Below are 16,968 nucleotides of genomic sequence, written 5' to 3'. Positions count from 1 at the left end.
ATTTTACAATGTTGTGTCTAATTCCAATGTGGAGCACAAAAGCAAGTGAATTTTTAAGTACAAAAAGTATTTTGGAAAAACTGTAAAAAAAGGAAACTGCAACTCTGAGCAAATCACAATGAGGCTGAAAAACACAATAAAGATTTCGGGAGCAAAACATTTACAATTTGTTTTTTCAGACTTGTCACAACCTGGAGGCATACGTATGCACTGTTCGCCAAAAGGGGGAACAGCTGACACCCGGGTAAAGCCCAGCCCACGGCGTCCGTGCGGCGGACCTGGATGGAATGAAGCGAATACCGCGGACAGAGACAGCTCCTGGGGCTTCCCCGGGCTTATGAAAGTCACGTCTACACTGCACTGGGCTCCGGTAAGGGTGCAAGAGCACTACGACTTTAGAGCATGTACATACCTTGACTATAAAATACTTTCGCCCCCGCCACTTGCTCACCTCAGAGGGCGTGATCCGGCAGCCACGCCGCCGCTGCCTGAGGCCCGGCCTGGACGCCGGGGCTGGGGGAGCTGACGGGGGGCCTGCCGGGGGCAGCCGGCGGGAGGCCCAGGCTGGACGCCGGGACTGGGGGAGCTGCCTGAGGCCCGGCCTGGGGGACCCGCCGCTCTCGGGCGCGGAGGCCGGGCGAGGTGCTCAAGGGAGACGCCAAGGATGGGAACGGGGCTGGGCCCGCCGAGTACCCCAGGCCGGCCGGCAGGGTCAGCAGCTGTGACCTGTATCGGTCGTGGGAGTTCAACGGACGACCCTCAGGGCTCTGGGAGCTAGGAAACGGTGAGTGTGTGGGGCTGGGTATCCCAGGACGGGAGGGAGGGGAGGGGGGTCTGGCTGCGGGAGTCTGAGGCCTGGAGCAGCCTGCGCGCGGGACCCCCGGTACCCGTCCCTCCCCGGCACTGCCCGCGGTGACTCGGCCCCCAGCCTCTTCTGGTGGCCCGTGTGTGCAGCCCTGGGTCTCCCAAGATTTTACAGTGATCACAGGAGGGATCATCAGGGGACAAACTACAAATTAAATTACAGGCTACCAAATAGAAGAATAAAGTATATAAATTTTTAAAAAATACTTTATTGTTAAAAAATGTTAACCATCATCTGACAAGGCAGGGTTGCCACAAATCTTTGATTTGGGGTGGGAGGGAGCAACACTTGCAAAGCCCAATAAGGAGAAGCACAATTAAAACAAGGAATGCCAGTTAAATATATACACTTGATACCTCTATCAAATTTCTCCTTATGCTATATAATTCTCTATTTACTTGTCTGATTCTCCCAACCAGACTGTCAGTTACTTGAGGTCAGGGACTGTCTATCACACCCTGAATGCCTATTACAGAGAGCCTGGTGCATGGTATATGCTTAATAAATATACATTAAGTAATTAATTAAAACAAATTCATTTGCCTTAGCATTACTAATTCATCACTGTTACACTGTTTAGACTGTTTCAGTGCGTTAAATGAAGATGGTAAAAATATCATAAAAGATTATTGAGAATTAAGAAAAATTCATTTATTCATTCTACATACATTCATCAAGAGCATCAAGTACCGAACAAGAAACCAGCACTGCAGGAGTATAAACAAGAGCAAGGTGGCTCTGCCTTTACGAGGTCTGCAATCTAATGGAGGCCAGTGAATGAATGAATGAATAAAAGCGTAAAAATTAGAAATATAATTACATATGTATTTAGTTATTTTTAATGTGTACATTTGTCCATGTATGTGTGTATATGTCTGTGTCCAGCTCACTGCTCAAAATAAAGAGGGACTAACAACTATTAAACCATCTTCTTTTCATAAAGAAACATTCTCTGTATAAAGATAAGAAAAGAACAAGCATACCAAATTCAGCAGCGTATTAAAATAGATTGTATACCATGAATAAATGGGAGTTATTCCTGAAATGCAAGGATGGCTCAGCATTTGGAAATCAATTAGTGTGATAAATCACATTAACAGAATGAAGGGAAAATAACTTCATGATAAACTTCATGATCATCTCAATTAACGCAGGAAAAGCATTTGACATAATTCAACATCCTTCCATGATTTAAAAATAGAAAACTCTCAACAAAACAGGAAGAAATGGAAATTTTCTCAATATCATAAAGATTATATACAAAAATCCCACAGCTAACATCATACACAATGATGAAAGATTGAAACCTTTTCCCCAAAGATCAGGAATAAGATGTCCACTTTCCCCACTTCTATTCAACATAGTATCTGAAGTTCTAGTCAGAGCAATTAGTCAAAAAAAGAAAGAAAAGAAATCCAAATTTGAAAGGAAGTGATAAAATTATCTGTTTGTAGATGATAAGATTTATATGTACAAAACCTAAAGACTCCACTGGGGTAGGGGGGTACCCAGTTACGACTAATAAACTATTTCAGTAAAACTGCAAGATACAAAATCAATACACAAAAATACACTGCATTTCTATACATGACCAAAGAACAATCTGAAAAAGAAATTAAGATGAGTCCATCTGTAATAGCATTAAAAAGAATCAAATACTCAGGAATAAATTTAACCAAGAAGCAAAAAACATTTGTACACTTAAAACTACAAAATTTTGCTGAAAGAAATTAAGGCCATAAATAACTGGAAAGACATCTATGTTCATGAAGTGCTAGGATTTAATAGTATTAAGACTTCAATACTACCTGATGTGATCTACAGAGTCAATGCAATCCCTATCAAAATCTGAAAGGTATTTTTTGCAGGAAGAGAAACCCATCCTAGAATTCATATGGAATCTCAAGGAAACCCAAATAGCTAAACTAATCTTGAAAAAGAACAAAGTTGAAGGACTAAAGCTTCCGGATTTCAAAACTTACCACAAAGCTACAGTAATCAAAACACTGGAGTATGGCATAAAGACAGCCCTGTAAGACCAATGGGATAAAACAGCCCAGAAATAAACTTTCACATACATGGCAAATTGATTTTTGACAAAGGTGCTAAGACCATGCAATGGGGAAAGTACAGTCTTTTCAATAAATGGTGCTGGAAAAACTGGATATTCACATGCAAAAGAATGAAGTTGGACCATTATCTTACATTATATGTAAAAATTAACTCAAAACGGATCAGAAGCCTAAATTTAAGAGCTGAAACTATAAAACTTGCAGAAAAAACCATAGAGTAAAAGCTTCATGACATTAGGTTTGGCATCAGTTTCATGGATATGATATCAAAAAGTATAGGAAACAAAAGTAAAACTGTACTTCATCAAAATTTAAAGCTTTTATGTATCAAAGGACACCATCAATAGAGAAGTCTACCCAAAAAATGGGAGAAAGTATTTGCAAATCATGCATTTGATAAGGGATTAATATCTCATATATTTAGTTAAAATATTCTGGCTGTGTCTATGAGGATGTTTCTTTTCTTTTTTTTCCTTTTCCTGTTACTCTGTCTAGGAGTGATGACACTAATTATTAGTAAGCATAACATACTTGAAACAAAGAAAAGCACAGAAAATAAAGATTTCCATGTGGGGAAAATGATGCAAGACTTTTTTATTCAGGTACCTCCAGACATAAAGTATTTTCTGTGAGTTATCTTTCCTTCAACCACATATTCATATTCAAATATTCTGGGGTTTATATTTAGGTGTGATCAGAGGAAAAGAGCACTCTAAAACTAACCTTCTGACGTTGCTCAGAAGCATCATTTAGAGCCATTGTGCCTAAAAAGAATTTATTAACATCTTTCACATATTGTCACCCACCTTCAAAATGTATTTAGAAACTAAAAATACGACAGTAAGTATACAGAACATACACATAGTAACAGTATCAAATAATAATTTAAAATATCCAACACAATAAAGTGGAGTTACTGAATCTGAAAACCATTAGTAAGATGGAGTAATGACAAAACACAATAAGCCAAAAACTAAGTCAGAAAGGGAATGCCCAAATCTCCAAAACAGCAATTTGGCCTCAACTTACTATCAAATAAGTCATTTTATTTTTCCTTTTATGAGGATGTTTATGATGAGATTAACATTTGAATCAGTAGAGTGAGTAAAGCAGACTGCCCTCCCAAACATGGATGGGCCTCATCTAATCTACTGAAGGACTGACGAGAACAGAACAGCAGAATAGAAGAGAATTTGCTTTCTGCCTGGCTGTCGTCAGGCTGGGACATTGGTATTTTCCTTTCTTATGACTCAGACTCAAACTGGAACTTACACCATTGGCCCTCCTGGTTCTCAGTCCTGAGATTCAGTCTGGAGCTATACTATACCATCGACTTTCCTGGGTCACCAGCTTGCCAACTACAAATCCTGGGACTTTTCAGTCTCCCTAACCACATGTGCTAATTCCTTACTAACTAGCTAACTATCTATCTATCTGTCTGTCTGTCTATCTATCCATCCATCCATCCATCCAGTTATTTTGTCAGCCAAAAACACCTTCGCTTGTAAACTTCGAGAACACGTCCTAGGAAAGTAGTATCAAGCCTCCTGTCACCCTCACTGGGAACCCTAGCTTTAACCAAGAGTATCCCGTGTGTGCCAGATAACAACTGGAAGATTCTAGATGATGTATGCTAAAATTAAACAACTAGACTACTGAGAAACCAAAGAATATACAAGCAAAAAGGCATACCTTGTTTTATTGCACCTCACAGACAATGCACCTTTCAAACTGAAAGTTGGTGGCAACCATACGTTGTCAGATGATGGTTAGCATTTTTTAATTAAGATATGAACACTGGTTTTTTTAGATACAATGCTATTATCACACAAAGTATACTGTAAACTTAAGTTTTCTATGCAATGGAAAACCAAAAAATCCATGTGACTCACTTTATTAAGATGTTTGCTTTATTAAAGTGGTCTAGAATTGAACCCACATCATCTCTGAGGTAAGTCTTTACTATTAAAGTATTTGCCAAATTACTGCTGATTTTAGATGCTTACAGTTTCCCTTAGTATCATTCGTGTTTTTCTGAATTAAAACAGATAAAGATGTCTACAGTTAACTCTGAAAGAGACACAAAATTTAGCTCTGCTTTCAAGTCGAAAGAAATTCTTAAACACTATGAGTAATGGCTAAACAAGTTTGTGAAAACTGAAGGAAAAGAATAAAGCAGGCAAACACTGACACTTGTGGTCATTCTGAGATTGCTAATTTGCAATCAGCTAATTCCTGCTGTGTAAGTTCGAAGAAAAGTAAAACTGGTTCATAAATCTACTGACTTCAAAAGAAAATGCCAAATTCTTAATAAACACAGTAATTTTTTTTCAAAAAGAGAAAACTTTTAATGTTAAATGGCCAAAAATATCCCATTTATCCAAATCTTTTATGTAATGAAAAAGATGTCATCTGATTTTAAGTCAAAACAGTCAAAAGAAATAAACTCCAAGCAAACACTGCTATGCAAAATTGGTGACTGAGTTCAATAAAACTAAAATCGGTATATAAACAACTGTGTCAAATGGAATTTTTCAGAGTATTATGCTGGAAACTACACCTGATCCAAAACATTAAGATTTTCCTCCAGCACTGGAGAAAGACAGGTGAGCACTAGCTGAAATAAATGGCTTGCATTTTGGGGCCAATTGGTCAGACTAATGCAAACAGGAATGGAGACAACGTAGAGAAACCAGATTCAGGTCTCCCTTCTCACATTACTCAAGGCTATCTGCTCATTATCAGAATGGAAACCACCAACCAAGGTTGAAATGTTCTCTCCACGCCCCCTTCTCGCTCATTCTTTTTACCAGGGACATTTGGTTGGATTTACATAGACAAATAGTGTAATTCCATGAAATTACTTATCTTTACTCTTACATACTGAACAAATCTATACCTGAATAATCATGTAATAATCATTCAAAAACTATTAATGACATAATAAAAAAAGTAGTAATTATTTCTGTATCCCGTAGAAACTAAGGGGTAGGGGCATAGCAAATCCTGTCTTTAAATTCTGACTTCTTGAGAGCTATTCTGGACATGCCCAGAAAAACCCTAAAACCAGCCTGGACAGTTCTGTCCATAATTCACACAGTAATATCCACCTATTGTCCCACCACAGATGTGATATAAAATTAAAAAGTAGACCTATGCAAGTAAAAATTACGACACATTTATAACTATAAAACTTAACAAAGTAACTGCCAGTTTGCTGAGTCTGACAAAGAAACCTGTCACATTTACCAAGGCAGCTTAACCATGGAATTCAGATGTTAAAAGAAACTAGACTAAAGGAAAAGCTTCTACAAGGCTGCCTGTCGTAAGATTTTTACAGTTTCTCTTAGCTAGAAACATGCAGGTTGTTAGAAAAAGTCACTAAAGTAACTTTGATCTCACGTCTGCTGCTTTTCTATACTTTATGTAAAGTTCCTAACCAGCCTAACTTAAACTTAAGAAACAGAATGCAGTTTATCTAAAAGTTAAAGGTAAATTCTGATGAAGTACACAGGTACCTTTTTATCAGTTTTCAGGAGTCTCTTCTGTATAAGCACTTGCCCAATAGCAAGCATGGCTAATATCCCACTGGGAAGTCAGGGGCTCCCCCCAATACTGAGAGGGACACCTAACCAGCAGGCTCCCTATGGAGTCCTCTTAATAACTAAGCTCCATAAGAAATCCAGTGGGGCATCAAAAAAAAAAAAAAAAAAAAAAGTCCAGTTAAAGATTAGCCAAAAAGAATTGTTTTATTCTTCCTGGAGAAAGGGCAGGGAATATATCTAAACCATCTTTCTATCTGTAGCATTTAATAAGCTGTGCCTAACTGCAAATGTTGGCACAGAGCAGTTAATCGATATGTGTCTGTTGAACAAGCGAATAAAGTGAAAGTATAAATATCCATTTATACTTCTGTGAATGATTTCTGGGTATGCTATGCCTAGTAACAGGAAAAACTTCCCAGTTTCTCCAACAGTGCCATATAGCACAATGGTTAAGAACGGAGCGTAAGGACTTAGATGATCTTGCTTTAATTCCTAGTTGGACTCTTTCTCATCACTAATCATCTGATATTTGGGATAATTACTTTACAGCTCCAAACACTGGTTCCTCATCTTTAAAACAGGTACTACAATAATAAAACTATTATGAAAAAAAGTCATTTATATAAAAGCTTAAGTAGGCTTAGCACTCAATTATGAATTTGGTCGCTGCTGCTAGCTGCATAGTCAAATCCTTCATGAGGAATTACTGATAAACAATGATCTCCTAAAATACATTTAGACCTTTTATAAAATAAGTTATTTTAAGTAGGCACTTAAGCATTACTCTGCCACCTAATTTTAAAAAGAGTAGTTAGCATGTAATATGGGTGGACTTAGGGCCTAATATCAAGAAAACTGGGTTTTAGTTCTCTTGCCCACTTAACCAGAAAAAGGCAAAGCTCTAGGCCTTAGGTTTCTTATTTATAAAACTCTTAATCTTCCTTCTAACATATCTAGGAACATCACAAACAATCCTGCAAAAACAGTCTAAGGATTCTTAAAACTACGAAACACGTTTCATCAACTACACTAAAAAATATAATGAAGACAAAAAAATTTTATTATTAGAAAAAATGAAAATCTGTATTTGGAATAAAAGACATTACTAGGGAAGATAGGTGGGGTGAAAAATAGGACTACAAATACACAGCTTTAAGTTCCAAAATGATAAATTTCTGTGAGTTAATATCCCTGAAGTCTCAGAGGAAAAACTGGTAATTCAGGCTATTAAAAAAAAAACAAAACAGACAATGCCCCAGTACTCTAAAGAAAGCAGCAGCAAGGTGCACCCAAGAGACTAATAACCATACAAAGAAATATTCTGGAGTGAGTATCTAGTGCTAACTGAAAAATCTGCTTGATGGCAAGTTACTAAACCATCCTGAAATATTAGGACAAGTAAATATGATTAGTAAAACCTCATCATCCACCAAGATCCTATACAAGTGTGCTCTATATATGCCATCATTTTGTTGAATCCCACCATACATGTAATTTTAAAGAAAATTTTATTTTATTTTAAATAAAAAATAAATGCTGACATTAAAAAGTTATTAAAAATAAAGTTTTGCTGCCTTCAAGAACACTAGAAACCATGTAAGACTGAAAACGAGAAGTGGGCTGTATCACGTCGTGTGTCAGTAAAGCAATACATGGCAGCTGATTTATATAAACCTCAGAAAATGAGGGGTGGGGTAGGGAATATCTGTGTTACAGATTAAAAGTGGTCTATGAGTCTTACCTAGTATTAGTAAAATTAGAGCAGTTTGAGGAAAAAAAAAACAAGGAAAGAAGTGCATGGAAGGGGTTAAATTATACCAAGTAACATATAAAAGCTCATATTGCTTATGCCCTATAGAATCATGTGATATGAAAACCAACAGCTAACACTGAAAACATTTAGAAAGCCTGTGCTTGAGCACAAAGTTTAAAAAAAAAAAAAGGAAATACGTTGAAAAAAATAAAATTATAACCATTCATTTCATAATCATTCCATTTTTGTTATTATTCACTCATCACTATACTTACACTGATTATATATATAATTTGCCACAAAGATGCAAAATCTATGAGCTTCTCCCTACCTTCGGTTTTTAGTCAAAATGAATGCAAACAATCACGTGGGATTCAGCCAAGCAGTGACGTTAAATTCTGCTCTGTCAGAGGGAGAGCATCTGTCAAGCCCACATTTAAACTGCTGCCTGCCTGTGCAGCAGCTGAGGAGCCGTGGATTTCATATTACAGGCTAAAACCCCAGTAAAACTGCTCAAAATCCTTCCTGCAGCTGCCAGGCAACAACGAAAGAGAGTTAAATCCTGTTCTCTTCTAATACAATCGAAGCACTCCATTCTAGCCCTGGCTGCTTTACATCGTAGCTCTGTGTTATTACTAGAAATATGGATACTGAGAAGAGAATACAGCACTGCATTGTCCGGCCAGGAAAACAGCAGATGTAAAAAGCTTCAATGCATCAACTGTCGGGAAGAGTCAACAGTGCTCCAAACAGAACGAACAACTACAGCTCTTTTGTTTAAAGAAAGAGAAAGAAAATGAAAGAAGGGAAAAACCTCAGAAGACTAGGACCCATATGAACGAGGGTAACTCGGAGACAAGCAGACAGATGGACACTTTGGACACGGTGAAAAGCAATCGCAGGAGGCAGACTATTGGGGGATGTGCGCATGTTCGATAGCATCTTTTTTGCTGAAGTGATGGCGTGCCAAAAGTATTTTCAGTGGGCATGATCCTCTCCACATAAATGGCCTGACCAAGGAAGGTATGTCAATATCCTGTGTGTGATATTCATTTAAATGTCTGTTACCTTTTTATAGCTCTGGAGGCACTGATGTCTAATAAACAAGTTCATACAGTTCACTGTCCTTGAAACTATGAAAGGGTTTCTAAGTATATGATTTTAAAATTTGTCATTGTTTAGAAGACAAGCTGCCACTGCTTTATTCAAGTAAATATGTAGCTCGGAACAATTACGGATTGCAGAAAAGGGAAATAGTAACAAGATTTGCTTAAAGGATTCTCTGAGAAATTAAACTTAAAAAAAAAATCTGTAGCCCTCTGAAGAAAACATAGCAATCCTCTATCAAATTAGGTCAAAATGAATCCTTATCCAATAAACTAAAGTGCTCTCTTAAAAATGGCTATCAAGAATCAGTGCAGTGAAATTACATTAAATAGTATCAAAGATGATCTTAACATTAAGAGCTTTTTTCAATCCTTTTAAAACAAAAGCTTAATATGTAACAGCTTTCAGTAAAATCTTCCCTCCTATATCCATCTCCGTAAATAAAGATAACAAATACAACCTATGAGACTATCAACAAATTTTAAATATCACCAAGCTGTAAGACACTAAAAGGAAAGCATTCGCATAAGCTTACACAAGGCAGTGTGAGTTTATGCACAGCACACCACCAGAGCAGATTTGCATGTTGTTACAGTGTCCGCGAATACAACTTTAAACAAAGAAATATCAATAGTTAGGAAAATTACCCCCTTCTGAAACAGTGAGCTTTTATTTTAAGCAACAGACTGATTCTACATGATCAAAACATAAGGCTGTTTTTGGTGACCATTTTTAAAGTGAAATTCAAAGACATAACATGAAAATACTTTGATATAAAAATATCAATGCAACAGCAATACAAGGTCAAAAATTAAACATAAATGTGGCTTCTGTGCTTCCAGGCTATATTAATATGCAGTAATGAACTACTGCCACAGTATGTGTGTGCAGGGTAGAAATAAATCTAATGAAGTGTTTTAGCAACAATCACAGAATAGAAACCCACAGCTAGGGAACTTAGAAATTTCTAAAATTTCCTACAGATCATCAAAGATCCTGATTTTTGCTCATTTCACAGCACAACTCAATAACCTATTATTTAATAATCACCAAAAGAAACATTTTAAGACATATGTAAGCAATTCTTTATAAAATTAAGATCAAACAATTTTATCAGGCCCTATTATTATTACAGCTCAACATCAACTCTCATTCACAGGATGAATTTTTATTCCCTTAAAGAATGAAATCATGTTATTAAGCCAAAAAAAGGGGTTGTAAAAAATCTCAAGTCCCTCTTAATAACTCAATCTCGCCAATAAAACATTTTATAAGCTAGATATCTCAAAACAAGAGTGTAGAGTTTTTTATTCAAGCACCTCTTAAGCCTAGAACTGTTCCAAGAGACTAAAGATACCAACACTTTTAAAAGCCAAATGCTAAAAGTGTACGTGTGTGTGAAATAATGAAACAATATTTTACAGTCACAGTCTCCCCATGAACTTCAATCCATAAGATGTAAATACACATTAAAAACTTGATAATATTTAACAAATTAACAACTTTCATCTGTAAAACTATTTAAAATGCCAAAATATTTTAACTTTCTTGTCTTGTTCCCACTTAAGAATTAAAGTACAACAGGCAGTAACTGGAGAATAATTTTATCATTTAATAAAAGGAGGAATAGTTACTTTAACATTACTTTCCTTTAACAGAAAAATTATGATAAATAGTTGAGAAATTTTTAATAAAGAATTTAAGCTAGACATGTACCACCATTTATCAATGGGAGATGAACAAATGAGTATATGTGGATTTCAAGCATGAGCAACTTAATATTTACAAACATACAAGTATCATAAATTTAAATTAAGATGCATCTCTGTCACCTATTACTACAAAATCATATAGGACCATAAACTACATGTTTATGCTAGATAACAATACATAATAATTTGCTGCTTTCTGTAACACTGAAATACTTTAAAGACATCATTTTGGGTATAATGTTTTCATAAAAATACAATTTACCAATATGATATTTACCTTCATTCATTTTTTTCAGTCCTTTATTCAAAAACTCATTCAAACATCTGACCTTATGTTTATTGCTTCTTAAAGTATCGAATTTATACTTTTAAAAGATCTAAAATGATTAGACTTCAACCAGATTCCAAGCATTCTTATATCAACAGAAAGCTGATATACTTAATGTAGCTTTGGAATGTTTAAAATAGATTATCAAATAAATTTAAAAAGCAACTTTTGTTTCTTTTCAATTTACACATAACCCTTCATCTCTACTGGCTTCTTTATGAGGTGGGGGAAGAATTATTACTATTTATCAAATATTTTATTTTAAAATAAAAGCTCAGAAAGAGTTTCCTCATCTAAACAGAAGGGCCAACTATTTACAAGTATGAGGAGAGAGTTTCTAAATCAGAACACTTAGCTCTATTATTTTCAACTTAGCTCACAACAGAACTATGTTTTACTGGTACAGTGAATGGCCTTGGCCTTCATTAGAGTAATGTGAAATTAAAATTCATGTAAATAAACCTAATAAATAACAAACCAGATTCTATGTTTTTAAAACACCCAAACTTAAAAAGAAATAACTGCTAGTATCTCACAAAAAGATTAAATATTTCCTTACATTGAAGAAATAACCGTAACTTCTGTAAGTACTACATAATTTCAGACACGACAAATTATCAAAAGCTGGCGCCTGTGATATTACACTTTAGAAATTTGTTCAAATTCCCAACTACTTGCTCCTCCTAGTGGCTCTTACTAGAATAGTAGTACTTTCATTCATACGTATGTCTAACACTTTCAATCAATATTTTCAAAATACTTCATGTAAGTGAATTTTACTCTATAATTATTCAATTATATGAGGACTTCCATTATTTCCCCAAAATAATAAAATTTCATATCAAGGTTAAGCAAATCTGGTATTAACCATAAACCTCTCAATATCACAGGCTAAATAAATACATACATATATATGTATATATTATAATTTCAAATAAACAAATGCTCCTACAATAAATTTTTTAATTTACTAGTTTTCTTTTACTTAAAGAAACAATTGTCACAATAAGTTGAAAAAATTAAAAATACACATTAGTCCTCTTCTCAAAGTTCTTTTTTCCTTTTAATAGAATTCAAGCTATAGCTCCTTACCCATCCTCTACTCCCATGCCTTGATCCAGAAAAACTAAGAACTGAAAACCATTAACAAATCTGTGCTATGCACTGAAAAAACTCATTCAAAGATCAGTTCTCAATATGTGGCATCATGAACCTCCCATATTGACATTTCATAATTTTCCTAAACCTAGGGCTCTACGTGTCATGCTAGCATCAGTCCTAAAAATGTAATAAATTCTCCACATGCACATTTAGAACACAGCATAACTCAAAAATCTTCTAAAATGCATTTTGTGAAATTTTAAACTTTAAACAGAAGGATATAATAGCACCTATTGTCTATATTTTGTAAGAAATCTGAAAAGACTGTTCAAAGTAGTTCTTTGTTTAATTCTAACATGGAGATTCAACTGAGAGACAAGATAGGACTCTGTGAAGGCCACAGGTAATTAAAGATAATCAGCTGCTGTATTTTATAAATCAATCTTAAGTCTAAGTAAGGACAATGATCTCATGAATACCTCATATTTGAAGTGGAAGGTTAAAATTAGAAAAGGGTACTTGAAAATGTTCATCATTTATTACTGTCTTAAAATCCTGCACTGAAGTTACTGAACCCTGAAAATTAATTTTGACAGGTGCATCTTCTCATTGACTTTCTCAACACAGTAGGGGCCAATGGAAACATGCCAAGCAGTGTTCTGTGACTAACAGAACTCTGCCATAATCAACCTTGCACCGTCTGTCCCACAACTGATACATGACCATTTTATAATAAAAGGCTGCTCGCTGTGCACCATACCACCAATGGTTTGTCAAATCAATTTTAATTAACGCCAATAAATTTTCTATCTGCTCTCAGGCCTTCTTACATGGCCTCTTCTCAATAATCTAGTAACATTTTTCTCTTCTACATGCATACAACTTTTAATCTTTAACGTAAGTCAAAGGTACAAATGACCAGAGCTACTGAGATGATGAAATAAGTGGAAGAAAATCAATCCATCACCCCTCTCTAAAGTGCTCACTGTGCTCCAAAGGTCTATTTTTAAAGAAATTATTCCTGCTCTCAGGATGTTATGTTGCCAAGGGAAGACAAATTGTAAACTTTGTTCCTGGGTTTTCATATTTTCACAGCTTAAAAATTCCCATTTGCCCTAATTTTATTAGCATCCAAAGTCTCTTACAGGCAGTTCTGTAATATTGAGCATTTTGTAAACTTTTATGCTTCATCTTTACAGAATGACTGCGAGAGAGACAATGTGACTGAATTAGAAAATGATTACCAAAGAATAGCACTGATTGAGAAGAATACATTTTCAGCCGCCGATCTCTCACATCCCATTACTGGATATTTACAACATGCTTCAGTGGAGGAGAAGACACTGCTGCTTTGCAAAGATGAGCTGGAATGCCAAGAGGTCTCTGTTCCGCACCCATCTTATTGGTGTACTTGCTCTCGTGTTTCTTTTCGCTATGTTTTTATTTTTCAGTCATCATGACTGGCTGCCAGGCAGAGCTGGATTCAAAGAAAACCCTGTGACATACACTTTCCGTGGATTTCGTTCTACAAAAAGTGAGACAAACCACAGCTCTCTTCGGAACATTTGGAAAGAAACAGTCCCTCAGACTCTGAGGCCTCAAACAGCAACTAACTCTAATAACACAGACCTGTCACCACAAGGAGTTACAGGGCTGGAGAATACACTTAGTGCCAATGGAAGTATTTACAATGAAAAAGGTACTGGACATTCAAATTCTTACCATTTCAAATACATTATCAATGAACCTGAAAAATGCCAAGAGAAAAGCCCTTTTTTAATACTACTAATAGCAGCAGAGCCTGGACAAACAGAAGCTCGAAGAGCTATTCGGCAAACTTGGGGCAATGAAAGTCTAGCACCTGGAATCCAAATCACACGAATTTTTTTGCTGGGTGTAAGTATTAAGTTAAATGGCTACATTCAACGTGCAATACTGGAAGAAAGCAGACAATACCATGATATCATTCAACAGGAATATTTAGATACATACTATAATTTGACCATTAAAACACTAATGGGCATGAACTGGGTGGCAACATACTGTCCACATATTCCATATGTTATGAAAACTGACAGTGACATGTTTGTCAACACTGAATATTTAATACACAAGTTACTGAAGCCAGACCTGCCTCCTAGACATAACTATTTTACCGGTTACCTAATGAGAGGATACGCACCCAATCGAAACAAAGACAGCAAGTGGTACATGCCACCAGACCTCTACCCGAGTGAGCGCTATCCTGTCTTCTGTTCCGGGACTGGTTATGTTTTTTCTGGAGATCTGGCAGAGAAGATATTTAAAGTTTCTTTAAGTATCCGTCGTTTGCACTTGGAAGATGTATATGTAGGGATCTGCCTTGCCAAGTTGAGAATTGATCCTGTGCCCCCTCCCAATGAGTTTGTATTCAATCACTGGCGAGTTTCTTATTCAAGCTGTAAATACAGCCACCTAATTACCTCTCATCAGTTCCAGCCTAGTGAACTGATAAAATACTGGAACCATTTACAACAAAATAAGCACAATGCTTGTGCCAACGCAGCAAAAGAAAAGGCAGGCAGGTATCGCCACCGTAAACTACATTAGAAAAGACAACTTTTTTTTTTTTCAAATGTGCAGTCTGTAAAATATTGCTAAAAGCATGTATAGTTAAAACTGATTACATCCATAGGACAAGCTTTAGTTAAAAAGTCATCACATAAAGGAATCCAAAAACATTTTTTTTAATTTCTGAAGAAGGTAATTCTTAAAAATACAACATTATATAACAGAAAGGCAACCCAAAAGAATCTATTAAAAATCCACATAAGGGAATTCTATGTATTAGCATGCAATAACAGGCATGCATATGTCAGTGAATCAAGTCTTTTGTTAGGGGCCAAGAAGATGTGTTCACATATATTTTCCATATAAATTTTAAATTAAGAAATGGAGACAGTCAAAACACCCATCATTTTAGATTCAGTTTTTCACTTCAATATATAATTAAATGTAAATAAAACATTACTGTCAATTTTAAGGAAACTTTATAATTGTGCGAAGGACAAATTTTCTGACCTATTCTAGGGTTCTAAAAATCATAATCCATGCAATAAGATTTAGTTGAGTTATTCCATAAACATATTTATAAAGTTCAGAAGTTTCATCAGTGCAGCTCTCATCTAAGTATTCACTTTTTTAAAACAACTGAGACATTCATTTTCTTTTATTAATACTCACATACAGTGGGAGAAATTATTTTGACATGATGTGATAAAATGTGAAAAATCAATGTGTCTCAGGCTCAAGTTTTTATAAAAAAAATTAAATGTTTCAAAATAGAAAGTTTGTTTCCTCATTGGTGTTAAGGGCCAAGTTAGCACTTCAGTGATTTACTCAATTTGCCAGTTGCTGCACTCTCAAGGAACACCGCCACTTAACTTCAAGCATGCCTGAAAAAATATGTACCATTTCCTTCTGACTGAAGCAAAAGTGATTACTTACAGGCACAAAGAGAATGTACTGTTGAAAAAATATGAAAGATAAAGAGTGCAGCAACAGTTTCATTCAATACATTTTTAAGATGCATGTCTGCCAAACTGCAACATATGGGAAGTTTATTTCCTGACAGCAGGTGTACACATGCCAATACTTAATCACTGTATGGCACCTACTTCCTTCTCTGAGTGCCAAGTTTACAAACCTGCAGTTTTTAATTTGGTGGATGACAAATATTCTGCATCACCAATTAAAAACTTTCTGGGGGGATGGGGGAAAACTACAAATGTTTGATGAACATTTGATTCTAGGATGAACAATGTATACAATGCACTTTTATCAAGTTTTTAATAAACAAAGTTTAAAAAACCCTTTATTGAGTGTTATAGTCCAAATATTTCACAGTAATTTCATTTGGTTCCATTACAAATTTTAAAATCAAGAAATACTAACCCATTAATATTAAAACAAGTGTTTTTATTTCATACAAGTATATAAATTTATTAATCTTAATTTGGGTGTTACTTATCCTAATTCTCATAACAATCAGTTATCCTTTATTCCATTCTGAAGAGATAATGCATCGAAACAGAACTGTAAGATGTTAAAGTTCAGAATCAGAGAAAATGCTTCAGTACTTGTTATTTAATGTGTTGAATTCTATTTATAATCAACTTACCTCTCATTTCCAATTCAGTAGCCTAAGTGTTCTACTCTACATAGAATAATCCTGAAAGCTGAGCCATATTACCCCTCAGATCTTGGTTAAGTCTGTTTTTCACTTAATTTATTCTGCATGATTACAAAAAGACTAAAATTACTAAATATCAAAATTACTACACATGTAAGAGGACAATACCAAATTAGATAAGTAAGTTTGATGAAAAACAAAAGAAATTCTTCCCTCAATACAGGGTAATTCCCTCATTAATACTTTAGAAGTTGTTTTTTTTTTTTTAAGTGTATGTATATGCATGTGTGCATGCACAGGTACGTACTCACAAA

The 16,968-nt window shown here is 35.4% G+C and overlaps 2 protein-coding genes across 2 annotated transcripts in view; one reads left to right on the top strand and one right to left on the bottom strand.

Annotated features, from left to right (window-relative positions):
* CDC73 (cell division cycle 73) overlaps positions 1–16,968 on the bottom strand; it is an 81,158-nt gene that overhangs the window by 25,846 nt on the left and 38,344 nt on the right. The gene's annotated exons all lie outside the window — the stretch shown is intronic.
* On the top strand, positions 8,664–16,329 carry B3GALT2 (beta-1,3-galactosyltransferase 2). The gene is made up of 2 exons (XM_010989836.3): positions 8,664–9,258; positions 13,683–16,329. The coding sequence occupies exon 2, from the start codon at positions 13,804–13,806 to the stop codon at positions 15,070–15,072; it is 1,269 nt and encodes a 422-aa protein (XP_010988138.1). The 5' UTR covers positions 8,664–9,258; positions 13,683–13,803; the 3' UTR covers positions 15,073–16,329.

The sequence above is a fragment of the Camelus dromedarius genome, chromosome 21 (assembly GCF_036321535.1).
Source record: "Camelus dromedarius isolate mCamDro1 chromosome 21, mCamDro1.pat, whole genome shotgun sequence".
NCBI lineage: Eukaryota > Metazoa > Chordata > Mammalia > Artiodactyla > Camelidae > Camelus > Camelus dromedarius.
The sequence above is the reverse complement of the archived record's forward strand: the minus strand, read 5'-3'. Positions and strand labels throughout refer to the sequence as shown.